Here is a 27,129-nt window from a genome sequence, read left to right as displayed (position 1 = left end):
TTTCAGGTAAGCAAACATAGATTAACTAGAAATGTTCATTTGGTATTGGACAGGTATATTATCTAACTTTTTGCTGCCTTGGGGTAAGTGCTAGACAATGGGTTCAACACCTGCAGACCTGCCAAAGAACTGCCTAAAGAAAACCAGAAAGCTGGCAAAAAGAATTGGCCATAAAATGTTAATGTTACGTTGTTGCTGCTGCTGATTTCCCACACGAGGCGTTCGTTAAGTGAGGGCGTGGCAGCCCGACTGATGGCAACAACAGCAAAAGCAACAGCCACACAAATCCTACGCCTTCTGCCCATTACGTCATATTGTGGCCTGTGACTTGCGCTTGTTTTTGCTTTTAAGCCTCTCTTTACTCTTTTCGTATTTATTGTGTATCTTTTCAGTATTTTTATTTTGCTTCTCTTTTATTTATTTATTTATTTATTTATTTTTTTTTTTTTTTTTGCAAGGTTGTACAAGGCAAACGGGTGTTACATTAATAGTCAACTAGCTCGCGCACTTGCCGCACCAAAAAATTGCCAACGTTGTTGTTGTGCTTCGTGCGATAATACATTATATGTAATGAGACAGTTACCACTAACCAGGCAGAGGTTGTTCAACAAGGGAGAGTGAGCAATTACGGCCTACGTGCAAATGAACTACGAGTTGAACTCTTAGCATTTGCTATTAAAGGAAGTCAAGGAATTACTGTGGGAGCTTAGGTGTATTTGCCTTTTATAGGAGAAGTTATCTTAAATTTATTAAAATGCTTGACTTTGATTAGCAGTCATAGATGATAATGCAGCTCGAACCAGCTCAATTAGCTAAAGCACTCAGCGAACTTGTTCGCATGAACCAGCCACGCAACTCTTTGAGCAACTGTTAACATTTTGCTTATCTCTGACACACATACGAAGCTGAGCATATGTATTACAGCTTTGTCAAAGTGTTATACACTCAGAGTAGAGGTTGTGTTAGTGTTATAATAAAATTTTATATTCTTTAGTTGATTGCTTTGTGCGGCAATTCTTCAAGTCGATTCGTATTGTGTGCATTGATTAGTCAAACTTTTGGTTAGCATTTGTTTACCGTTGTTTAATAAATAGCTAACAAATAGCGCCGTCCCCCTCTCAACCACTGGGTATAAATAGCTGCAATTGCATGCGGTCATTTATTTGCGTTTAATTTTTTATTTTATTTTATTTTTATTTTGGTTTTTGTGGTTGCTCGCGCCCGCGTTTGTATACAAATTCAGTTTTGTTTACTCCGCCGTTGCTGAGGCGACTGAATCGAATCGAAGACTCCTTTTCATAAGTACCAATACTTACCAAGTGGATGCTAGGCAACCGAGAAGCCGAAGCACGCGAGGGTGCATGGTAACCGGTTCCTTAAGTGGTGTACATAAACAATTGTCTGCTACAACTAAGATAATGAATAGCAAATGTTTTATTTCTAGTTTCTAGCACTATGTGGGTGAGCGTCTAAATTTGAATACATTAAACATGTTAATTAAAAAGAAAATTATCTTTAAATTACTCTGCCTAGTTCTTTCTTTGCTTGCTGCTCTCAAATGAACAGCTGATTAGTTCAAAAAGTGCATTACAGTTCGGCTCAATGCATTTGTATCTGTGTGTTTGTGTGTATGTGTGCTTTTTCACTCTCCTTTCCTTAGCAGCATATGTTTATTCCTTTTGCTTTCTCACTACAATTTCTATTGCTAAGTCGCATTAGTCGCATTTTTGGCTGTGCAGAGCAGAGCAAAACGAACTACGACTGCGACGGTGACGGCGACGGCGACTGAGGCAGCGTGTCGACGTCAATGGGCACCCAACAAGTTAGCTTAGCTAGGAGCGCCAGCGTCGCTCTGCTGCTGCGACGCCGCGACTCGCGAGTGTCGACGCCAATGTCTTCTATGCGCTCTGCTTCGCCCGCTCAACCAACGTCCGTTCGTGCGCTGTGCGCTCAGATTGCATTTAACTCTTGCCGCGTGCACAACGAACGAAGCGCGATAACAAACGGAAAAACGGCCGCCTCGCGTTGGCTGGGGAGTTCCGCTCTCCTGCTCTCTCTCTCTCACTCGCGTGCTTAGCTTTTTGTGTGTGTTCGTTGATTGTTTTGTTTTGTTTTTTCGCTTTTGGCTTTTAAGAAATGCAAAAGACGCGAACTGCAGCTGCTTCAACGTTCAACTTTGTTTCGGGTTTTCCTCTTTGTGGTGGGTGCTAAATAATTTGCAATAAATATGCAGACAAAAAGAAAATGTGCCAAGTGTAAATTAATTTAACAATAAAAGCCATATACCTATACGTATATAAATGTTTATCAATAGCTGAGGCTACCGTTTATCGATTGCCGATTCATAATGAGCGTTTATCAGTTACGTTAGCTGGTCAGGTGTCTTGCGGCTCATTAAGCAATTATTCAATATTGTAAATTGAGACGACCACAAAACGACGTTAATTGCGATGTCTGTTATAAAAAGCGAAAACACAAAGGAAAGAAAAAAAAACCTTAAGTGTCTCGGTCGATCTACGATCGTTCAGCCGGCTAATCGAAAATAACACCGGAATATTGCTTGATTGATCTCTAATTGAAGTTTGTGGTTGAATCAAAGGCTGTCAAAGCTGTTCGAATTAAACAAAACGACAGATGTGTAACAAATATAAAAATAAACTTTAAATTTTATATAAATATCTATAATGCATTTTAATAAATATGTAAAGAACTGAATTTTGAAAAAACTTTCAGAATTCATTATGAAAATTTTTAATTAATATGTAAAACTCTTATAGGAAAAACAACGGAAGTTTATGGAAATAATGAGCCCCTTTCCCCCCATTTTCTTTAGATATAAACCCGCTATATAATATAAAACCTTCACATAAATCACACACAATTTCAAGTTCATTAAAAATAGTTCTTTTCTTTTTTGAGGTTTTCTCTTTTACTCTCTCTTTCTCTGTTTCTCTCTCTGCTCAGGCATTTTCCGGCCGTTAATGTTTGTTTGAAATTTTCATTAGGTTCTCAATTAGCTGTTAGAGAATTATAACGGCACATGTAGACAGACAGAGAGCCGGAACCAGAAGCCAATAAACCAAAGTTCTCCCTCTTCCTCTCTCCCTATTCGTCTCTCTCTCTCTCTCTCTCACACACTTTACAAATGTTAAGTCAAACATAAGGGAAATCTCAATCTTTGTGTTGATGACATCAACTCTCAATGACACGCACATAGATGTGGGATAAAGACACGGGGTGGGCAGTGGGCGTGTCCGTTGCCCATCTGCTGATGAGGACGCGTGACAATTGTTGGTCGCTCGAGTTTGCCGTTTGCTAGCGACTCATAATGGTTCGTGTCCGCGCTTATTCACTTGCGCTTTTGCCGGGTCGGGGGAGGTTAGATCTGAAATTCCTCATAATTATGCGTTGTCGTTACTGGGAGAGTCATCCGAGAGGGTGGCTCCACAAGTAATGGAGAGATTTATTAAAATACATAAGTACAAATTTAATAGAAATATATAACAAGAATACATATATTTAAAATTTATTGAAATGAAAAATATAAATAAATAAAAATAATAATAATATATGATATATAAATATTGATACAATTTTTTAAACATTTGAAACAATAAATACCATATCCTTAATAATAAAACAATAATAATAAACAAAAATAATATTTTTTTTCTACAAATTTTAAAATAATTTTTGTATGTTATAAAAATCTGAAGAATAAAATAAAATTAAAAATATGTATATGAATAAAAAAATTATAAAAATCGGTCTATTATAGATTTATAATCTAAAAAACAATTTATTGTGCAACTTGTTTTATATTAAAAAACATATAATATATATCTACATTTTATACATATATATTATTATATTATAATATTATTATTATTATTTTATATATATGCATTTCTTATATAGTTTATAAATATTTGTTGAATAGATTCATATATAATGCTTTTGATTTAATATAGAAGCTTACAGTATTTCTTCAAACTACCCTCGATTGATATTTTTACCATATGTGGAGAGCATGTGCATATGTAAGTAATTCGTCGAGCACCCTGGGCTCCCATGTGATGAGCGAACATATGGCAAATTGTTGATTGAAAGGCCAGTGCTGAGTTTTCAGTTGCAAAGAGGACAGACTGGGGACTACTGAGCGAATTGAGGTTCGACGTTAGGTTGGCTTCTTTGTTGATTCGGTCATTATTTGCGTTTGACTATTTTTAAGATCTGAACGAATCGTCGGGTCTTGAGAGACTCTCTGTTGTAGTGCGTCGCTCTCTCGCTCACTTGCTCTCTCTCTCTACCCCCTATGTTTTCTTTATCTGTGATTCTCTCAGTTTTTGTTCAATTTGAAAATTTGCCCGTGAATTTTTTGGCGTTCAGTTCGCCTTTCGCGTTTCGCGTGTTGTAGTCGAAGTTTTTATTTTTGTCGGGTTTGTTTATTTATGCTATCGTGTACGCGGTGTACAATAATGAAATGTTAATCTCTTAAACACATATGTATATGTATATAATTTGTGGATATTAATGATTAATAGAGCAACTGTTTGTTTACCTTGAATTGCATTTAATATTTCATTAAATGCAAAGAAGTCAGATTGACTAAAAACGACACTGCCAAATCGTTTGATGTGAAAATTGCCAGAGCTTTTCCAATTTAGCGCACGTTGCGTCCACTTGACATGCAAATTAAAATTCCACAAAAAATGAAAATTCCAACGAAGCAAAATCAAATTGATTTAATAATATTTTTGAAGCTCTTTTGTTCGTTCAGCACACACAAAAAATATGCTTTATCCTCGGCTTTGGCTGCTGCTGTTTGTTGTTCAAGAAAATTTGCATTTAATGAGCTGCTTGCTGCTTATTTATGTAGTCCCCAGCCTCGATCCCGCCCCCGTCCCTGCATTTTCCATGCTCCTCTTACCGAGAGCCGGCAATTGTATGTAAATTGCGCTGTGAAAATCATTTTGAAAAGCTAATGATATATTTCTCATACCTCTCTGCCATTGACTTAACAATAAAAGATGAGCCGCAAATTGTTCAAATCATCTTAAAAATGTAAAATAAAGAAAGTTTAGTTAGTTTGGGGGAATTAATTAGACGGCTTTACTTTTGTTAGCAAATATTATTTGTGATAAGGAATATTAATTTGTAATACATTTTATCGTTTGTTGACCGGGTAACTGTTTATTAAAACCTCTAACTAGTTCGTTATAATTTCTATTTGTTAATTATGAAATGCAAAATAAAATACGCATTTTTAGAGTTTATATATTGAGGGCTTTTATGATTTTTATTTAGCTTTAAAATCTCATAGTTTTCCATGTTCGTTTGAACTAGTTCACAAAATAATTTCTCTACATATAGCATTTAGTTTATTTAATTAAGTTGGACTGCAAGCCTATTTTATTTTTAGTCAACCTAATTAGGTTCTCCTAGTTTCCATTTAAATTTGCGATAAGTAGCTCATTTGACCTAGTTCATTTAATTGATTAATGAGTTTGCTGTTTCTAATCTTTTATGCGCAGCTCGCAAGCCTAATTTATTCCAATAACCTACCCCAAATGAAGTTGGGTTAGAGAGACGGTAATCAAATTATAAATCGTTCACTTGGAAGTAGTTCAGTCACAATCTTGTATATGGTTCATTTGAACTAGATCGGCTATAATTTCACTCAGTCGCAGCTCTTTAAAAAGTCACCTGTAATAAAAGAATATCTTGATTTAAAGACTTCTTATCTGTAGTTTGTATTTCTCTTTGGCGTCATCCATCATATTATTTTATTTACTTACCAATTTTGTACTGCAATTTCTGTTAGCTTTAGCATGTGCGTATAAAGAGTGTCCAATCCAAACAGTAACCAAAAAAAAAAAAAAAAAAAAAAAAAAAAAGAACACTCAGTTCTATTATCAATCATTTTCCGCTGCGTTGGCCTCTCCCCTTGACACCGTAGAAAATCGACCTTAGTTAGCTATAAAGTCGACTAGCTGATAAGCTGGCCAAATGTCTGCCTCACTTCGTATAGGTTCGCTATGCGTTTCTCTTATTCATTCAGTTCGTCCGTTGATTTCGTAGGCTAAATAGACTAAACATTGTTGTTTTCATGGTTGGCGAGCAGCGGCGCATTGAATTTGGCGTAATTAGAAACTTGTTGGGGATATGCCAAGGCACGAATGGAACAAAGCTGAAAGATAAACAGCGACAGGGCCCTGGACATGCAAAATAATAAGGCAAACTGCTTTCATTACACTCGAAGAAAAACCCAAGCTGTTGCAGCTTAGATTCTAATTGTTTGGCAGTACATAAAAAAAAAAAAAACATAGACAAACAAAAATAATTTTACGCTCTGCTGGCTGTTTAGCTTGTTGTTGCTTATATAATGAAGATGAAAGAGGAACATAAGAGCTAAACTTTAGCTGTTAGTTGATGTTGCTGTTGCTGTTGCTGTTGCTGTTGCTGCTATGATTACACTTGAGTTCTTCTTCTTCTTCTACGTCTTCTTCAACATCATCTTCTAAGTTTTACTGCAATTGCATTGAGAAATTATGCAAAGGCAAGGTGAGAGATCAGCGTGACAGCAAACAGCTGTTGTCTATCCCCCTGACAGACCTCACATTGTGAAATGAGGTTAACACAGTTGTCTATGCCTGTATGTTTGTGTGTGTGTGTTGGCCAAGTTCTGAAAAGGGCTCAACGTGTGGGCGTTACAAAGGCTTTTGCATAATGGACATGGACAAAGAGGAAAAGAAAAACAACAAAAAATCCATCCACACTCATCAAATGAGGTTAGAAACTAGCGCAAATCCTAAAGTGCATATGCGCTGTGTTCTCTTCGAATGTGTAAATGGCTGAACTTCTTAGGCTCTAATGCGGTTAAATTGCCTTCCTGGAAGAGTTTGAGTGTGGCGAGTTTTCGAAAGTGGAACGACTCTTGCAACTATTGGGAGTTAGACCAGCTCTAATGGTCTTGAGCACTTGCGAAATATTTTTGCTTGTAGAAGATTTTAATTGTCAATTGATTTAATTGTTTTGCTCGAAAGAGAACTTTGTAGATGTAGCTAAACTTAGTGTGCAGTGGAAGGATGCAATAGTAGTAAATGTATAAACATATACATATTTACATAATCATTTAAATAATGAACAATAGTTATTTGGAAAGAGGAAATAAAAAAAAAAAAAAAAAAAAAAAAAAAAAAAAAAAAAAAAAAAACATGTTCATAGAATTTGTATTAAATAAATAAAAATATATTAAATTTTACTTATTAAAAAATTAAAAGAAAAAATTTAAAATATGGGAAAACAAAATGGAAACAAAATTAAATTAAAATTAAAAACTTGGGTTTAACAAATACTTCCTGTTTTTTCTCATTTATCATTAATAATTTTTATTCAAAATTAAATTACGAAAGTTTAAAAATTATTTGCTTGTCAACCTATATAAAATCATAAATTGATTCTTAAAAGTTAAATTATACAAATGGAATTTGATATATTATATTCTTAATTTATTATTATTATATACGTAAATAATTTTTTTCTGCACGAATGTGTGATTCCAACTTTTGTTAACTCATAAAGGTCTTCAATAATTTATCAACCGACTGATAATGTATAATTATAATTGGAAACAAAATTAATAAAAAATCATTAAAAAATATATAAATTTAAATAGAAATTTCCAAATTTTATAAAGTTCATAGAAATGTTTGCTTCCAAGTATTGCCATCACTTTATTTGACCAATTAAATGCGCTTTCAATTATATGCATTTTCCACATTGGAAAACGAAACTTTGCCCACACTTCAAAAAATGTATAAATCAAATGAAGGCTAATAATTGGGCGCAGATTTGTCTTTTACATAATTCACGACAGACATTGGAATGTCCATAAAAAGCATAAAAATTCGAAACTTCCATCAAAAAATGCGCCATAAATTTATGGTCCAAAGGCAATTTCTTTTATGATCTGTATGTGTGGGCAGCAAATTTGAAAATGTAAGGAAAACGATAAAATACAAAGTTGCATCATTATGTTTTTGTTTTTCCTTTTTTGGTTAATATCAATTTCGTTTTCAATTTTTCACGATATGCAGCGGCACGTTCTGTAGGTGCGTCATTAACTTAATTTCCATTGTCTCAAATCGTGCGCAGGCAACAACAGCAACAACAACTGCAGACTGCAGCAGCAGCAACAGCAGCAGCGACAGCGGTTGCAACTGCAGCTGCAACACGTCAAGTGGCAGCTACAAATCAATATGCATGAGAGCATCATAAAAATGTCTGCAGCCCATCTGATTGGGGCGTTGAACATTGAATATCACGCATACGCCACCGTTTTATCTCATATGCGATGTTTATAAATGGCTAGACCATTAAGCCGAACTGTGGAAAAACAATGTCCAAATCTTGTTTCTCTCTCAGTTGCTTTACAAAGTTATTGTAATGCGATTTTCCGCTGAAAGTGATTAAGATTTTTGAAATAAAAAAAGTAAAACCTGTGAAAAACTTGATGCGACAGTCTCTAAATTGTTGTTGTGGTTGGCAACTGGGCGAGAGATGGTGAAAGTTGTTGTTGCTGCTGCAGTTGTTATTGTTGTTGTTGTCATTGTTGTAAAGCAGTCGAGAAACAAGTACATAAATCAATATGAGTTGTGCTCGCGTTTCATTTGCCTTTTGGCTAAGCAATTGACATTGTTAGCTGATAAAAATTTAATAGCAAATTTGATAAAAATAGGTATTAAGAGATTCTAGGGAATTAGCAAGCTGAAAAATTTCTCGAGAAATACTTTTTGCATACAAAACTTTTGGGAATGCATACTAGGAAAATTAATTTTCCTCTATGAAGCTTGCAGAAATTCGGAATAATTTGTATACACACGCATACATTCAAACACATTCGCACACACATTGCCCGAAATGCTCTCAATTTTATTATTATTTTTACTCAGATTGTAAATTGGAATTTATTATGGCCGCCACTTAAAACCATTTGACATGCGCAATTGTGCTGAGGCTCTAGTTGAAAGGCAGCGGCGCGATCTTTTCTTTTTAAAAGATTTTCTGTGTCTGTGTGCGTGTGAATCATGCTGAGAATTTATTATAAACAATTTAAGAAAAATTTAAGAGTCATGTGTATGACACATTTCGCTCAGTTCTAGAATTGAATCATTGATTCGCAATCGTATAATGTTTTATAATGCGTGGATTTCTTGAATTTAACGCAAGCTCTAACTGCTGGGAGAGCTAACTCGAAGCCCAATTGTTGTTTATTATTCTTTTGGGAGTTATGTTATGTGCACCTCTAAAAATTATATAACAATTTGGATAAAATTGCCTATGAACAAGCTTTTATTCAACCATTAAACAAATGAAAAGAGATCGAAATTAAGCTTTATAATATGGTTATAAGAATGTAATAAGTTTGTTAATAATAAAATGGAACTCGGTTGTTAAATATAAAAAAAAAAATAAATAAATAAAAAAAAAGAGAATAAAAATATGTTGTCAGTACTATAAATATTAAAATAGAATAATAAAATAGAAATAAAATATTTTTTAAAATAAATAAATAAAAGAATAAATAAAATATTTATAAAATTAAAGAAATATGAAATATATAATAATAATAAAGAATTTATTATAAACAATTTAAGAAAAATTTAAGAGTCATGTGTATGACACATTTCGCTCAGTTCTAGAATTGAATCATCAGCAGCGAAAAATAACAACAAAATAAGTGAAGAAGATTCGCCTAAGAGGCGATATTATGCAATGCTTTGGCAAGAAGAAGAAGAGTTGCAGCATTGCATGCTCCACTAAGCAGGCGATAGAAGAAGACGCGGCTCTCTAGAGTCTTTTGCGTTGCTTTATCTGCACGAAGTTCATCAATTCAAGTCGGAAATTAAACAGAGAGAAGAAAGACAAGGAAAGACTTCAACAAAAACAGAACCCAACTCAGTCGTGTAGAAAGAGGCGTGACCAGGGCAGGCACGGAGCAGGAGGCGACGGGGGTACAGAGGTCTTCCAGAACTTGGATCTTATGACTTTTGTTTGGACTGTGAGAGAGCGCGCGCGCTTGCATTTCCTGCAGCTTTGGGGGAAAACATGGAAGCAGTAAAATTCTTGAATGCTATTTGCCATTATTCCTTTGTTTCGACTGAATTTCTCTTTCATATTGTGCAACGACTGCCGTTGTGTGGGCCCCCAAAGTCAGTGCATGGAATCCGGAACAGTTTTACCTTTCAATTTGCCTGACCTCGAGCTGATTTTCATCTTTCGCATCGTCTTCAGTTCTTGAATTACTGCTCCTCTGGCAGAAATTAAAAATATTTCTTACACTTTCTGCTGATTGTTCTTGCTTGGGTTGAAGAAACTCATTAGGAAAATATGCGTGCGATTCGCAATCGTATAATGTTTTATAATGCGTGGATTTCTTGAATTTAACGCAAGCTCTAACTGCTGGGAGAGCTAACTCGAAGCCCAATTGTTGTTTATTATTCTTTTGGGAGTTATGTTATGTGCACCTCTAAAAATTATATAACAATTTGGATAAAATTGCCTATGAACAAGCTTTTATTCAACCATTAAACAAATGAAAAGAGATCGAAATTAAGCTTTATAATATGGTTATAAGAATGTAATAAGTTTGTTAATAATAAAATGGAACTCGGTTGTTAAATATAAAAAAAATAAATAAATAAATAAAAAAAAAGAGAATAAAAATATGTTGTCAGTACTATAAATATTAAAATAGAATAATAAAATAGAAATAAAATATTTTTTAAAATAAATAAATAAAAGAATAAATAAAATATTTATAAAATTAAAGAAATATGAAATATATAATAATAAATAATTAAAAATGAAAAAATATACATTTAATTTAAAATATGAAATATGTAAACAAATAAATAATAAATGCTGAAATCTTAAATTTAAATCGTATTCAAGAATTCAAATGAATGCATACAATAATATTTATGTGATAAAAGACTGTTGCAAATTAAGATACAATAAAATACAATAAATAAAATAAACAATTGCATATTGAAGTTGTAACAAAATATTCATATATGTATATATGCATATATAAATTGTAATAAAAAAATATGTAGCAAAATACGCAACAATAAATATATGTAATAATTGATATATTTATTGTAGCTACTTCAAGCATTTGTAACATATTTATACGTATTTGTATTACATATAAATATATGTATTTATATGCTTATATTTTATTGTTACAATTTCGTGTATTTCTATAGTGCACAACAATGCATCGAAAAGTGCCCAATAAATTATAAAAATGTAAAAAAAAAAGAACTGAATCAAGTATTCAACATATCAAATAAAACAAAAAATGTGCCTTAAAAATTAAAAACAAAAAGAAAAAGCAAACTTCGTGTCTTCCACAACAAAAATAAAACAAACAAAAAGAGAATCGAAAACAACAAAAAAAGTGTGAATTTACAACGCCCAGTGCCACGCCTCAGCTATCAAAAATAAAACTGAAAGGAAAACTGTAACAAAAATCGATTTGAAAAATCTGAACAACAACAACAACAATAATAATAATAACAAGTACAACAAAAATCATGAGTAGTCAACCTGCCAGCCAGCCCGATAGCATTGACTTAGCCTATGATATGTGGGCGGGTCAATTCGAATTTGTCGGACCAACAGCGAACTCGGCGGCAACAACAGTAAATCAAAAGCTGAACAACAACAACAATAACAGCGGCAACATCAAATTCGGCAGCGAGAGGAATGCTAGTCAGAAACTATCCTCGGCCGAGAGTTTGGAGGATTTGAATTTGAATTTCAATACCAGCTCCACACAGAATCCACTGTGCAACGCCTATAGTCTGGGCGTGGGCGTGGCTGATGACTATAGTGGATTTGGCAAGCAGCCCATACTGATTGATCAGGAGACATTTCTGAGCCTCAATCCGGCTGATTTTGAGAATATTGTGCCATCCGATTCGGAGCCCAATTCGTTGGTCTTCATCGAGAACAAGCTCGAAACGAACAACAACAATAGCTTGGAGTCGAATAACAATAACAACAACAATAACACAAATAACAACAATAAAATATACAATTTGGAAACGTTGACCAGTAAATTCAATAACAAAACCAACAATACGAATACAAACGGTTTCAAATTGGAGAACTTGAAGAACTTCAAGAACAAATTGCTCTGTGATTTCGAAGAGAACGGCAACGGTGGATCACCGAACGGTTCGAATAGCAAAATGAACGGCTCCCTCAGTGCCGAGATATGCGATAATTTCAACGAGCAAGTAAGCAAACCCCAAACATCCACCATCTACAACCTCTACAACTTCTTGAATAATTTATGCTATTGCAAATGCAATTTCATTAAAGTGTCCCCCTCATTTTGCCTAATTCATAGTCGTACAGTCGTACAGTCGTATAGTCCCATAGGGTTGCGTGTATGTCTCTTTGTCTAGTATAGCATGTCAATAATTTCCATTTACTATAAATAAGTGACGTTGTGTAGTCAGGCGGTTTAGTCTGTTACTGGATAGTTACGGGTGCACTGCAAATGCAAATATATGAAAAGTTTCCCGAATTGTATTTCAAATATTCGAATTGTGAATTGAGCACTGGAAATGCTGGAAACAAATGATGTGAGTGTTTGAGGAGTTAACTTGGCTTAAAGTTGAAATCTTGATAAACGCCTTATGCAGGTTGTGCTTGTATTTTTTATGCATTCGTTAACACTATATTAATTATTTTAGCTGATAAAGCAACATAATACTGTTATATTGCATATTAGTGTTGATAAACGTATCAAGTTTTATACTTATACTTATTTTGAGTTACTATTTGTTATCTGTATTAATGTTTATTGAAAATTTATGGAATGGCATCAGGAGTTCCTTGATATATTTAGCTTTACTACAAAACAGTGTTGTTCAACTTATACTAAGCAGATGACTAGAAGAGTTTCGGGATTTACCTCTGAGTAGGTAGTATTCAAACTTTTCCTAACATTTGTTGTACTAATTTATTGATATAAAACTGCATATTTCCTATATATTATTATTGTCTTATTGCTGTAAAAGAGAAATTGAAGGCCTATTGCTTACAAAATAACATTATTAATAGCTATATAACATATAATAGCTATATTCATGTCAAGCCTTAGCTAGAAAGCAAAGCAAAACAACTTTTTCTAGTAACCAATTAGCCGTAATATTTTTCCAAAATTGTTTACGTATTTCCTTGACATATTTACCCTAAAAAGAAAAGCAAAATTTAAACAAACATTAGAAGATATTTTTTTGTAAATTGCAAACATCTGCTGAAAGTAAACAACAAATACATAAATTATCTTTCGTTGTATTCGAGAAATGCGTCAAATGAAATCAGCTGCCACTGAAATAAGTTAAATATATATAACAACAAACTAGAAATTCCCTCAAAACACTTTGATGAATGAACGAACGAACGAACGAAATGAATGAAATGAATTGGAACTTAGGCAAGCGAATGATTAGTGTGTGTGAAAATATGTCAACGAAAGTAAGCGAGGAGAAGACGGCAAAGTGAGAAATGTGAAATGAGAACAGAAGCGCCTTTTGGGGTCTTAAGTTTCGAAAAGAGATTAATTTTGACTCGGAAGCTAATGCGACCGGAACATCGGAGAACTGTTGAGAGATATCGTAGTTGTAGTTGCTAACAGGCACTTCTTTCTTTCTCGCTGACTCCACGGGGCAGACACACACACACACACACGCACAACAGAATTCGACATGCAACTAATTGCATGATGCAATTTTCCAGTTTTATGCATGATTATCAGACTCGCTCGCAACACATTTGGCTGCTGGCTAATTGTGGGCCTGCAGCTGTGAATGCGAGCATGTTATTAATCAAGAGCCAAAAACTCTCGGATTCTCCGACAACAGAGTTTTCACAGGCCCTCGAGGTCACTTGCAGTCCGATAAGACCGAGGAACGGATGCCACTTGCTCATATGTTTACTGTATATACATATATACATACATACATATATATAAGTCTATCGCGCCTGATATATGCTAATGGGAGCAGCGTCTCATTTGATAAATGTAACAAATGGGGATTATTGTATTTTGCCCCAGCGGAAAGTGTTGCAAGTGTTTGTTTGGACTCTTTTGAGGTCAAAGCTAATGCTGACTGTTATGGGCTGTGGTGTACAGATTTTCAATTAATCGAGCGAGTTTATGAGCTGCTAATTGAGAAACGTTATTATAAGGCAATATGATTAGGGGTAATTAATTGGAATGATATGTAATTGTAAGTGTTGAAAAACGAATTAAATGAAATGAAAACTTCTCGAATTTATGCAGCTATGAAGATGCCTTATATTATAATATTTCACATCTATAATATATTTATTTAGTTATATTTACTCTCTCAGTTACTCAGTCAATATATCTGAATGAAACAAAACATACATTTGATTTGGCTTTATAATTTTATCATATTATTTCAAATCTGAATTCTATAAACACACATAAATATAAAAATATGACACAATCTGTTAATCATTCAATAACATTTCCTTAAATTGTGACTTGATAAGTGAATCGTATTCTTATAAATATATTTTTATTATATTACTAATATTATGCCATATCATTCTCTATATAATCAAATATACTTTTTGGATTGTAGCCTCTTTCGCTTATTTCTCATCGAGTTTTAGCCTAAAGCATTTTCCCAGCCCTTTCCCAGTTGATGAGTGAAACCCCACTTATGCCTGCCTTAAGATAATAATTAATATTGTTTTAAATCTACAATCTATATATACATATATGTATTCATTCTGTCAATCATGCAATCAACATTTCTGATTGCAGCCCCTTTCACTTGCACTTGCTCAGCCAAATTGTCATTTTGTGTTGGCCTAATGCATTTTCCTAACCCTTTGCCAGCGGCCAGCTTGTTTTTCTTGCTTTTCACTATTGAGCACTCATTTCCCGCCGTCATTATGTCACCTGTCACACTGTTCGCTACTTTCCAGTTCAAAGTTACGACTCAGCTTTAAAAATTGTACAAAATTTCGTACACACACAGGGTGTTTCCTGTTGCTCGACACGCAGACCGCGTTGACCCTGGAACAAGCTTCAACAAAAGTGACAAGTGACAAAAGCGACTCCCTGCACTTCCCCTACTTGTCTTCCTCTCTATCTCCCCCTCCCTCTCTCTCTCTCTCACTCACACTACTTTCCTGTTTTGCAACGGCACTTGTTACTCAATGCGTCTGCTTGGACTTTTAATTTGCTTTTTTTATATTATTATTTTTTATGTTATTTTACGGCTTGTTGTTGTTGTTTATTTTAGCCAGCGGTTTTTGTTTTCTCTTCTTTTTTATTTCTGTAGAATTTGAATTAGATTCTAGTTTTTCTGCCCCTTTACATACTATAATTTTGTTGCTGTTGTTAATGTTTTTCTTGTTGTATTTTTTGGCATGGTTCATTGTACACATATCTGAGCAACAGAGGCCCTAATAGAGCTCCCTCCATATGGCACTAAAGACTTTGACTCAGCAGGTCTCTTCCTCTAGCTCTACCTCTCTCTTGCTCTCTTTCGCCCTCTCTGTCTTATAGATAGTTTACATGTCATTTTTTTGGTGGGCCCCATTCCTAGTTCTTTTCAGTTGTTGCTGTGCCGCGCGTCGCGTTGTTTGTCCAACGGTTCTCATTCTATTCAATATCACATATATTTATATATATAATATATATCTATTCACCTAAATAGCTCTCAGTTTGCTTTGACGTCAATTAGTTTTGTGTTTTTATCGGTTACTCATAGTCATTTTGTTTGCTGTTATTTACATAGCTTTTTTGCCCCCTAAACATCGCAAATTGCAGTTAATTAAGCTTAATTGAAGGCTCTAGGCACAGTTTGACAGCCACTGTACAGAGACAGCCACCCACAAATGCGAGGCATTTTTTATTCAATTGAACTTTTCACTTGACTTTTTGTAAGCTGTAAATAATAAGCAAATGAGAAAGATATGGATAGATGGAAGAGCGAAGAGCATACAATTGGATTTCTATGTAATCTCATTTAGCATTTGCGCTGAGAATCAAAACTGCTTGAAGCATTTACAAACACTGTTTCTGTTACTGCTATTTATTTGAAGAGAATTTGCGTTAGCTTGAATCGTATTTCAATTTGACCTTATGATTTACGTAGACAGTTTTCTACTTATAAAGAAGACGGAACTCACTTTTTAGAGTCAAGCAAACGTGGCAGAATATTTCCTATGCATTTACCAACACTATTAGCTGGTAGCATCAACATCTATTCTCTGTTTACAAAAGCTAAATAAACAATTATGAATTTTATACATTCACTTCTATCATTTTGATAGATTAAAATATTGTCTTGAACATTTACCAACACTATAGTAAATATAAAAACATTGACAGCTGTTGACTATAAGTTTCTTAAAAATGAGCAATTGAATCGAAGCCATCCAGCCTTCTATTTATGGGCATGTTTGAATGCCTAATTTGCTGCAGTCAATTTTCTTCTTATAAGCAAACCTGACTGGAATATCAACTTATGCATTTATCAACACTGCGCCTAGCGCTTGGCTATTAGCATATGCATATACTGTAATGCAAATAAGGAATATAATTGATGCAGTAATTTTTTTTTTTTTTTTTTTGCTTCCGCTAGTTGTCTATACACTTTAACTTTCACAGAACTTTGCAACACTGGCTAACCGTAGCAACACACGTTTGTTGAGTGTATCAGCTTCACAGTGTTACGCTTGCAACACAAATGCGCATCCGCCTTCAACATGCCTTATCGCCTGTAATTAACAGCTGAGCACACATATGACGAGTGATTTCTGAAATATATTCTTACACACATACACACAGATATGTATGTGTGCATGATAATTACACTGCACAGCAGTGGCAAACTCGGAATCGCTGCAGTTAACAATTCAGTTTCCCATGTCTAGCCAAAAGTCTATGATGAACGCAACGCCAACATTTGCTTTGGGGTGCAGAAAATAAAACACCTGGGCGTATGCTTAATATTTATGAAATTTATATGGGCTAGGCAGCCATGTCTCCGACTCTCGACTACTCTACACTGAGCAGCAAGAGTGCTGAAATTAAAAGTGAAATTAACTTTGAATTTTAAAAGCCACATGAGTGTGCACAACAAGAACAGCTGCTGGTGAAACAGAGCTGAGAATGCGTTTAGAATGAAGTTAATGCATATTTAATTGAGACGCTTTGTCCGATTTTGTTGCAGAGTGTAATTAAGTGTTGCCAGCCCACAGCGTGTTGCGTTCGCCGCTGTCGAACGGAAAATAAAACAAATAATACAGCCTCCGGCTACGTTTGCAGTCGGTTGGGGCAAGCAAATGAGCAAAGACGACGCCGAACGCGCAAAGCCAACAAAAATTTGTGTGGAATTTTTGATGAGCAGAGTGCAAGAGGCAAACACATATACACAGCCGATACACAGTATACATATATTGAGTGCCAGATAATGTATATATCATATATGTGCAAATGCATTTGAAAAATCACATGGCTGATATGCAGTTGGTGAATGAGCTGCTCAGCGACTTGCGGCATATGAAAAAAAATTGTGTTAGTAGTAGTTTGTAATGCCATTCAATTATTGATCTCAGCTCTCGAACATTCCACAAAGCAAAGCCAATAATACTAATATTTTCCTTTCTTTTGTTGTTTTTCCTTTTAGCTGGAGCTGCTGCAGCGCAAGGTGGACGATCTGTCAGATACGCAAAATATAGCCGAGGATCGGACGACGCGCACAAAGACTGAATATGCGGTGCTCCAGGCGCGCTATCACATGCTCGAGGAGCAGTACAGAGAGGTAAGTAACAGTTAACAGTTTGACAGCCATTGACATATGATAATAATGCTTCCATTTCGCTTGCAGTCGGAGCTGCGCGCCGAGGAACGTTTGGCCGAGGAACAGAAACGCCATCGTGAAATTTTGGCCCGTGTGGAACGCGAAGCCTCGCTGCAGAACGAGAACTGCCAGATAAAGATCAAAGCCACCGAGATCGAGGCGAATGCACTGCGCGATGAGGCGCAACGGTTGCGTGTCTTGTGCGATAAACAGGCCAACGATTTGCATCGCACCGAGGAGCAGCTGGAGCTGGCACGCGATCAGATTGCGGCGCTGCAACAGGAGTGCGATGAGCAAATGCAAACGGTGCGCCGCTACGAGCAGGAAAAGAAGTCCACCGAGGAGCTGATGCTCGAGCTGAGTCGCGAGCTGCAGCGCCTTCGCGAGGAGAACGGGGCGCGTGCCATGCCCACCACATCACCCGAGAGCATAAGACTGGAGGAGCTGCATCAGGAGCTGGAGGAGATGCGTCAAAAGAATCGCTGTAAGTGAATGATCATCGCACCCCCTCATCTCTATACTCTACATTAACATATGCATATCTTTCCTCCTTGCAGCACTCGAGGAGCAGAACGAGGAGCTGCAGGCCACCATGCTGACGAATCAGGCCACCATGCTGACAAACGGCGTGGAGCAGGGCCGCAATCTGCTGAATGGCACGCTCAACAATTTGGCCCAGGAGCTGGAGGAGATGTCACAAGCTCAGGTTTGTAGGCCGACCACACTTAGCCAAGCTTCACTGTTTCCTCGCCGTGCCTATGCCTATGATCTTTTGCTTTTTTATTATGCCGCGTCCACGCCCACAATTGCATTAGTCAAACACGCCGCCCACGCACAGTCACAACAGCTTGTTAGAATCGCACAGTCTGAGAGTCCCGCATTTCGTCGTTGTTGTTTTCTTCTACATCTCACATATTTTTATATATATATAAATGTATTTATTGTATTACAGGATTCTGTGGATTCAGCCACATTAGCATCCTTAAGTCAGGTAATGCTTATCCACAAAAACAAATTCATTAAACCAAAAATCAAACAGAACAAGGTTTGGGAGCCGTTGTGCATGTGCTGCAGTTTGACAGTGACTGACTGTCATTTGGTTGTGGTTCACTGTATTTAATTTACAATTACTATTACTTTCGGCACATTTATTAATGAAAATTTCAAATTTTTACGTTGGTTTCATTGGGTACTTAACGAAATTCATCAAGATCATTAAAAAAAAATCCATAACATTCATGTTGTATATAAGAAATCAAAGTCTGTGTTAATGTGTTCAGTGTGTAAGACTCTATAAAAGACTATCCAACTAATCGGCCTTCAATCAATTCCAGCTGCAACAGGCCTTCCAGGAAAAGGAAGATGAAAATGTGCGACTCAAGCACTATATCGATACGATCCTACTCAACATCGTGGAGAACTATCCCCAGCTGCTCGAAGTGAAGCCAATCGAGCGCAAATGAAGCCGCAACTTTATGAAGTGAAATGAAGAGAAATATATATTAGCCGGATACTACTCTCTGGACCACCTTTAACCTTTACTCAAAAAGAAAGAAAAAAAAAAAAAACTAATGAACTAATTTAATATAAATTTTAAGCAAGTCCCATATATTTATGTATACAGTTTAAGTCATAATTTATTTTATAACAATTTATTGTAGTTTTTAAACCGAACAACACAAGTGAACAGAACTACGGATCTATGTGAAATTATCTAATGCAAATTCTGTTGATCATTTATATATATATATACGATGTATCTATATCTTTTGCGTCTAACTTTTTAACCAACCGTTATTTGTGTATAAACAAAATTTCATGTTTGTAAAATAGCAAAAAAGAGCAAATTCAATTGTCTAGCAAAAAGAGGAAAAAAAGAGAATGTCTAACCCAGCAAATTGTTTATAGTTTTTGTAGTGTTGTTGAGCCCTGAAGATATTAACTATATAAATTACTAGCTCGTAAGATTATACACCTTTTAACCATGAAAATTTATGAATATAAAAGAGAAATGATAACTAGAATGTATATGATGTGTATATGCGTTTGTAGACCTAGCGAACGGAATCGTGTGCTGAAGTCCGTTCAAATGTTTTACTCTATAAAAATAATAATATATTATTTGAAATTTGTTAAATATAGTTTTAGTAATGATGGGCAGTGCTTGGGAGACATGGTTTCAACTATATATTGCATTGTATTCGAGGTTCTATAGTAATCCCAACTATTTTTGGTTTCTTCAACTTTCTGTGGACATTGCCAAATTTCTCAATGTTTTTATTACTATTCTCTCTTCCAATATATTTTCTGCCTACCCCATTTTCCAAGTGTCTTACGCTGCCCATATATACTAATCCAGATCAATGAATGAACCTATCAAAAATTTGCGTTTATGGTATGGACAATCCCCAGGATATGTAGTTGGAGTTTTTAGTTATACTCGACAGAGAGAGAGAAAGAGGGAGAAAGTAAAAATAAAAAACATTTTAATTATAAAACTAAAACATATTTAATCAAACTACGTACTACTTATGCATATGTATTTGTAAACTTAAATGATGGACGTAATGTGCAAAGTTTTGGGCAACGCAATGCAGTTTGATAGACGAACTGTGGAGGAACCCCAATAGCTTAAACTTAAACTCAACGAAAAACTTAAAACAGAACTCAAAGTGGTCAACTTTTTAATATATACATATATATAAAATATATCGAAACTAAATTTAATAATTTGCTAATCAAAATATTTGATGCCTTAAATGATTTTTAAACAATGTTAGTAATTAATTTGTATAATATAGACGGATAGATAGTGCGGAGTTCTAAGCTTGTAGATAACACTAACAAAAAGTCCATTATGCTTAACTAAATAAATGTATACATAACTAAATATACAAATATGTATGTAGTACACACAAACAACTATGCTGTATGCATCAAGTTTTAAATGTAATTTACACCAAGGAAGTGTACGAAATATTACTAAAAATAATAAAGAACAATTTTATAAGAAATGTGAAAGAGATGTTTTACCAATTGCTTAAATATTTATGAGTGCTCAATGAAGTGCCAAAAAAATGCAATTAGCATAATTTTTGGATTTATTAAGGAAAGCTTTGTCCGAACAGGTTCTGGCAGAATTTGTTGTTAAGTCATTCCAGCTGTTCGATTGCATGCTTCAAACCGGTCCCTCACGCAACCTCGGAGGGCGTCTGAAGGTGTATAAAAGCCCATGCCAAGACCCAGTTAAGGACACAGAAGACCAACAAGTCAAAGTCTGAAGATGGGAAAAGTCCATTTGGTATTGGCCACAGGTTGGAACTCTCATCTAAATATAACCCAAGCAGCTCATCTCATATCTTCTATCTCTTCTTAGTGCTGCTGTGCTCCGCGTTTGTCACAGCGCAGGTGAAGCCAAATGAAGAGATCGGCCGAGTTACAGTCCAGGTGCCGTTGCTGTCAAATGGAAAGCCCGTCATGAGCCAAGATAAGGAATTGGTGGAGGTAGCACGTGTGGTGGAGGTCAATCCGGGCAAGCTGACGCCAGAAGAGGTTGTGGTGCCCCTAGTCAAGGTACGCAACATGAGAGCTATTCGGGACACTGAGAATCCGGGTGTGCCCAATCCTGGTATCCCGAACCCTGGCATGCCCAATCCTGGTATTCCAAACCTTGGCATGCCCAATCCTGGTATTCCAAACCGCGGTATGCCCAATCCAGGAATCGAAAATCCCGGCATGCCCAATCCTGGTATCCCGAACCCTGGCATGCCCAATCCTGGTATTCCAAACCGCGGTATGCCCAATCCAGGAATCGAAAATCCCGGTATGCCCAATCCTGGTATTCCAAACCGCGGCATGCCCAATCCCGGCATCCCCAATCCAGGCATGCCCAATCCAGGCATACCTAATCCTGGCATGCCCAACCCTGGCATCCCTGCACAAACTGCCTCCTCTGAGGTTCAACCAGCTGTCGTCGCACCAGCCAACACAACGACTGCGCCCGGACCCATCATGATCAAGGGCGCCAAGAGCTGCCACCAGTTGCTGCTGGCCGGCTCCACTCCAGCCAAACCGCTACCCGTCCAGGAGAGCTGCGACCAGCTGTGCACCAAGTTTGAGCTGATGCCCATCTGCGCCTACAACGGCGTCTGCATTCACGAGTTTCCCAATCAGTGTGTTATGGACACCTTCAACTGCAAGCACCGTGATCTGGCGTTCCGTGCCGTGGACGAGGATATCTGCATGATGGACTTGTGCGCTCGTCGCTGCAAAGAGCAGGATCTCAAGATGTAGATCTGCGCAAATGCGCTGAATATATTACATTTTACATTATAAATTGACTATTAATTATGATTATTAAAAATTTCTATAATTTCAATATAATAAAAAATAAGAAAAATTGAAAATTTTATAAATATTTTATTATTTATTAAAGACTAGCTGGCCCGGCAAACGTTGCATTGCCCTCTATATTATTTCTAGGTAAAAAATTGTTGAAAGCTATGTTGTTCAGGCTGGGATACACTGATAAATTTATTAATCGGATTTTCATTCAAGCACCTTGTTGTAAACGACATTCTTCGTTTTTTGGTCGGGTGCAAGAACAAATAATGCGGATCGTTTGCCAACACGTGAGCATGCCACGTACAATTGACCATGAGAAAAACACGCATTTTCTAGATTGAGGCCACAAATAGTCAAAGATTGGCCCTGTGATTTGTTGATCGTCATGGCGAAGGCAAGACGAATCGGGAATTGAATTCGTTTAAACTCAAAGGGCATATCTGTTGGGATCATCGGAATCCTTGGAATAAGAACTTCCTCATCTTTAAATTTTCCTTTGAGTATCGACGCGTGAATAACATTGCTCATCAGTTTTCTTATCACCAAACGCGTTCCATTGCACAGTTTTGGTTGGTTTAAATTTCTAAGCATGCAAATCATGGAGAATTGCTCTTTTCATAGCTGTGTTCATTTCTTGACGCCGGTCAAGTTGTTCTTCCATATTGCCCATGAAGTATATTTGCAAGAATTTTTGCTGTGCATCTTCAATAGGTTGCAATGATCCAATGCGATGGCAAATCTGGCCTTGAATCTTTAAATTCAAAGCCATAGTTATAGTTATATTTACAAACACTATTTACAGAAATCTAACAAACTACATTATTCAAAATTTTTTTTTTGGCAGTCATAGAAAATAAAATTTTTAACGTAAATTACCTTAAATATCCGTCTCCAATATTTTCCGCCCCAAATTATGTCATTTGGAAACAGGCATTGTATTTTTGAGTGTTCGCCAGAAAATGTCGTGATTCTAGTGTTTCGCCATAAAGCAGGGAACGCAATGGCTATGGTGACCGCTAATGGCAATGTCACTTTACCACTAAGGCAGCACAAACCGGGCGTTTCACCAGCAAACTTCAATGCGCCACAATGCTAGCAAACAACGTCCATTGGACCAATGCAAACTAAACGATTCAAGCTGTAATCAATGGTGCAATCATATCGAAACGCTGCTCGATTCAAATCAATCCTTGAACCATTTCTTATTGCCATTTCACGGGCTGCCTCTCTTTGAGAAGCACGAATTAAGGCCCTTCTTCCCTGGGTACTAACGCGGAGCCTTTCTCGGGCGATTTCTCACTCTTCGTCAGATAATTGACTCGCGCTATTCCGTTGCCTAATTGCATTATGGGTCCGCCGGGAAAGATTAGATCTTCTAGGACGCGGCATTTTTATTAATAGTAATACTGCCCTCGCACAAAACCATATAAAACAATCGAGAAATATAAATATAAATAATTTACACAAATTTATGTTTGAGACAAACAAATACCTGAACTTTCGAGATATTTAGCTTTTGTAAAAGTCCAAAAATACAATTGTTAATAATTAACTTTTTTTTTAATTTCGAATTTTGAATTTTGAATTTTTTATTTATTTTTGATTGTTAGGTTTTATTCTTTTGATTTTTTTTTTAATTTTTGCAGATTTTTGATTTGAAATATTTATAAAGTTTAAAAGTCCGAAAATATAAAAAGCCAAAAATACACTTTTTAATAATTACCTTTTTTTTTTTTAATTTCGAATTTTTAATTTTTTATTTATTTTTTGAACAGTCAGGTTTTAATCTTTTGATTTTTTGCAGATTTTTGATTTGAAATATTTTTCCTTTTGATTTGAAAATTTTTTTTTTTTTTTTTTTTTTTTTTTTTTTTGAATAGTCAGGTCTGCTCGAGGTCAGGAGACCGTAGACTGACTGACTACATTTGTTTATTTACTTCTACACTATTGTCAAAACTGTCACTGTTACCAAGCCTACTGGGTATAAAAAAAATTTGAACATTTGGGGAAAAAACCGCGTTTTTCAAGTATTCGGCAAATTTTTTCAGTATTTTTAAGACCCTATACTAAACTCGTTGCGGAGACAAATCCAACAAATCAAAAACCATGAAAATTGGTTCAGCCCAAATCAAGTTATAAGCAGTCTTCACTTTTACACAACTTTCTTTTATATATATAGATTTTATATAATTTTTTTTTTTTTTGTGGGTTTAGGTAGGAAAAAATGCTTTATGCACCGTCAGTCACTGCACTGCATGACTGCTTACCGACTAAAAAATCCTCCTTTTCTGGGGCTCGAAACCACCTTGGAACCAGGAGTTTATATTTGAATAGCTAAATTTTATAGTAGTAATAAAAGTGCACGAATAATACTAATATCCAAATATAAATAACTATTCTTCTTTATCTATTGAAATCTTTTATGATTTAACATTTCTTAGGTTAAGATAACCTATATATTTTAGTTTGATAAAACTAATAATTAGCGGAAAATTACATATATTAACAAGGAGCTATAAAGTTTATGATTTAGTTAGAAATAATAAAAATTTTTTAAAGACGAAAGTATTTACTTTGAATAAAGAATTACGATCATGATTATTCTTTCAATATTAGCGTAATTTTTACAGTTTTTACTTTTCCCAATAGAAATGATTCATATAGGAAAAAGCTAACAATCAATGTCAAAGACAAAAAAAAAAAAAAAAAAAAAAAAAAAAAAAAAAAAAAAACAGCTCCATGAACGCCTCAGAAACTGTGGACTGACTCTTCTAGTAAATGTGCTGGAGCATCAGAATTATAATAAAACCCGAAATTCTATTAAGTACATATAAATCCCCATTTTTAAATTGGCGACTATGTATATTAAAATAATTTAAATAATAATATTAAAAGCATATCTATTAAATTTAAGGTAATTTATTGTAAAAATTGATTTTTAATTTTTAATAGAAAATATAAAAGAATCAATTCGAAATTCTAATTCTTTGCACATCATCGACCAACTTCCTCATAGCCCAGCCTCACGGTTCATTGCGTCAGCTGCAGTTCCTTGCGCTCCGCCTTGCTGCAGAGCGGCTGATAGCCCCGGGTGCAGCGATAGTTCTCGACGACGTTGAAGCGCTTCTGAGGATTGCGACAGTTGTAGGCGGCCATGGTGCAGCGACTGGTGAACAGCTGCAGGCATTGACCATTGTGGGCGCAGACCTCGACGTCCTGATCGGTGCAGGCGAAGTCACACTTGTCGGGCACGCCCAGGTTCAGTTCGTCCAGCCAGACCGTCTCTCCATGCTGATTAACGGCCGGCAGATGGCTGCGCTTGACGGGCAGCACACTAGCGCTCGCAGCGGCGAAGGCCAGGCAAACTGCAAGAGACGAAAAGATGCAGTTACAGTTTGAGAGCAACACACACACACACAGTGCATGTAAAACTTACACAAGCAGAGCAGCGAATTGTTCATAGTTCTAAAGACTATTTGGACTTGGTTGTTGTTGTTGGCAAAGTTGATGTTTGTGGACCTTGCTGTGTGGGCAGCAACTGTTCAACTGTTGTCTCTGTGCCTCGACTCGAATGTTTTTATAACCAAAATGTTGTCAATGTAAATTTTCGGTCTGCGGCTGCTGTCGTTCGCTCATAATCCTTTATTTTAACACCTGACAAAAATATGCAAAACTGAAAAATCATCATGATTATCTCTGGGCCTGCCAGCTTTTGTTTGTTTGTTTGTTTGCTTTTGCTTTTTTCGCCCCGCCTGCCAAAAATAAAACCTTTTGTTTCAAAATAAAACACATTTTGCAGCGTTGGCAAGTCCCCGTGGGAAATTTGCATTTGCTTCTTTTGTTGACGTCAAATAATAGCATTTGGTTTATTTGCAGCACAGTTAATCAAAATGAAATTGAATTGAAATTTATATACAGTTAGAGAGAACTTTCAATTGCAGTTATTGTGTTCGTCAGCTCAATAAATTGCTCTGCTGCCTATCTTTAGGCTGACAGCGGAAATAGAGTTTATCCGAAAATTATAATTAAGCTCCTAAATGTATACCCAATTATTTTTTGATATTTATTGTGTGTTCAGCTCGTGCAAAGTGTGGTGAATGAACTGAGCTTGTGATTGCATAACTCATATGCTGTAGATGATATCTATATCTAGGTAGAACTTATTTAGTGGGAAAGTATTTTGAAGATCTACATAGAATTCGTTTTGTATAGAAGGAAGAAAGTTATTTAAATAGAAAGTTCGTTCAATATGTTATATATAGTTTATTCTGTATATATATTGTAAAAGTTTTATCGGAAAAAAATCTCCATCTAAGTAGAACTGGAGGAAACTTAATAAGATATATAAATGCGTACAGAGATACATATAGAACTATATAGAAATCGATCTCTGAGCATAGGAGTAAAATAAAGTAAAAACTTCTTCTTTCTACTTAGATAAAGAACTAACTTTCTAACCATACAGAACTATTGAGTAGTCGAAAAAGTCTTTTCGTATTTGTAATATATTGATACTACAAAACTAGTTCTATCTAACAATTGAACCGTTTCTTTTTCTATCTATATTCCTTTTTCTTCCATAACCAACTGCCACGCCCCATATATATGATATAAATATGAAACATGTTAAAATATCATTAATAATATTACCTATATGAGGAAGCGATTAATTCATAAGCAGACACATTATTGAGAATATTTGCCCAGCCAGCAGCTGATCGTTCAGGTAGAACGAAACCCGTTCCTTGCGACTGCTACCAAGTACAGGCATTTACAATACGTACTCGTATTATCATAAAAAGTGCATTAACAAACAAAAAAAATTTTAATTCTTATGACAAATCTTTGTCGA

General features: G+C 35.6%; 3 protein-coding genes and 1 long non-coding RNA gene across 18 annotated transcripts in view; 2 read left to right on the top strand and 2 right to left on the bottom strand.

The window, feature by feature from the left end:
- nuf (rab11 family-interacting protein nuf) overlaps positions 1 to 20,954 on the top strand; it is a 57,068-nt gene extending 36,114 nt beyond the window's left edge. For 5 of the 15 annotated variants that reach the window (XM_089468185.1, XM_089468194.1, XM_089468195.1 and 2 more), the window contains 5 exons: positions 17,760 to 17,894; positions 17,961 to 18,417; positions 18,491 to 18,639; positions 18,886 to 18,924; positions 19,268 to 20,954. In XM_089468185.1, coding sequence (XP_089324311.1) covers positions 17,760 to 17,894; positions 17,961 to 18,417; positions 18,491 to 18,639; positions 18,886 to 18,924; positions 19,268 to 19,396 — 909 coding nt within the window. In that variant the 3' untranslated portion in view covers positions 19,397 to 20,954. Of the gene's footprint in view, positions 1 to 149; positions 2,201 to 3,933; positions 4,513 to 11,273; positions 12,312 to 17,335; positions 17,648 to 17,759; positions 17,895 to 17,960; positions 18,418 to 18,490; positions 18,640 to 18,885; positions 18,925 to 19,267 lie in introns of those variants that run through there. The other 10 variants (XM_089468193.1, XM_018008169.2, XM_089468186.1 and 7 more) reach the window with 9 other exon arrangements.
- Positions 20,955 to 21,089: 135 nt separating this feature from the next.
- Positions 21,090 to 22,339, top strand: LOC149269367 (uncharacterized). The gene is made up of 2 exons (XM_089468197.1): positions 21,090 to 21,247; positions 21,310 to 22,339. The coding sequence occupies exons 1-2, from the start codon at positions 21,217 to 21,219 to the stop codon at positions 22,224 to 22,226; spliced, it is 948 nt and encodes a 315-aa protein (XP_089324323.1). The 5' UTR covers positions 21,090 to 21,216; the 3' UTR covers positions 22,227 to 22,339.
- Positions 22,340 to 22,434: 95 nt separating this feature from the next.
- On the bottom strand, positions 22,435 to 24,468 carry LOC149269366 (uncharacterized). The gene is made up of 2 exons (XR_016269966.1): positions 23,770 to 24,468; positions 22,435 to 23,683 (listed from the first exon to the last, which is right to left on the bottom strand). It is a non-coding gene; the product is annotated as an uncharacterized LOC149269366 (long non-coding RNA).
- A 712-nt stretch (positions 24,469 to 25,180) lies between these two features.
- On the bottom strand, positions 25,181 to 25,873 carry LOC108614186 (uncharacterized). The gene is made up of 2 exons (XM_018008176.2): positions 25,714 to 25,873; positions 25,181 to 25,642 (listed from the first exon to the last, which is right to left on the bottom strand). The coding sequence occupies exons 1-2, from the start codon at positions 25,736 to 25,738 to the stop codon at positions 25,308 to 25,310; spliced, it is 360 nt and encodes a 119-aa protein (XP_017863665.1). The 5' UTR covers positions 25,739 to 25,873; the 3' UTR covers positions 25,181 to 25,307.
- Positions 25,874 to 27,129: the final 1,256 nt, after the last annotated feature.

The sequence above is a fragment of the Drosophila arizonae genome, chromosome 4 (assembly GCF_054131065.1).
Source record: "Drosophila arizonae isolate 15081-1271.41 chromosome 4, UAZ_ARI_1.0, whole genome shotgun sequence".
NCBI classification, from domain to species: domain Eukaryota; kingdom Metazoa; phylum Arthropoda; class Insecta; order Diptera; family Drosophilidae; genus Drosophila; species Drosophila arizonae.
This window is presented reverse-complemented; position numbering and strand designations above follow the sequence as displayed.

What these genes read in the sequence shown, in the direction of transcription:
- LOC149269367 (XM_089468197.1), top strand. Translation starts at nt 21,217, where the DNA reads ATGGGAAAAGTCCATTTGGTATTGGCCACAG. An exon ending in CCATTTGGTATTGGCCACAG is followed by an intron (nt 21,248 to 21,309) that starts GTTGGAACTCTC and finishes ATCTCTTCTTAG; the next exon opens with TGCTGCTGTGCTCCGCGTTT.
- LOC108614186 (XM_018008176.2), bottom strand. Translation starts at nt 25,738, where the DNA reads ATGAACAATTCGCTGCTCTGCTTGT. An exon ending in CAATTCGCTGCTCTGCTTGT is followed by an intron (nt 25,643 to 25,713) that starts GTAAGTTTTACA and finishes CGTCTCTTGCAG; the next exon opens with TTTGCCTGGCCTTCGCCGCT.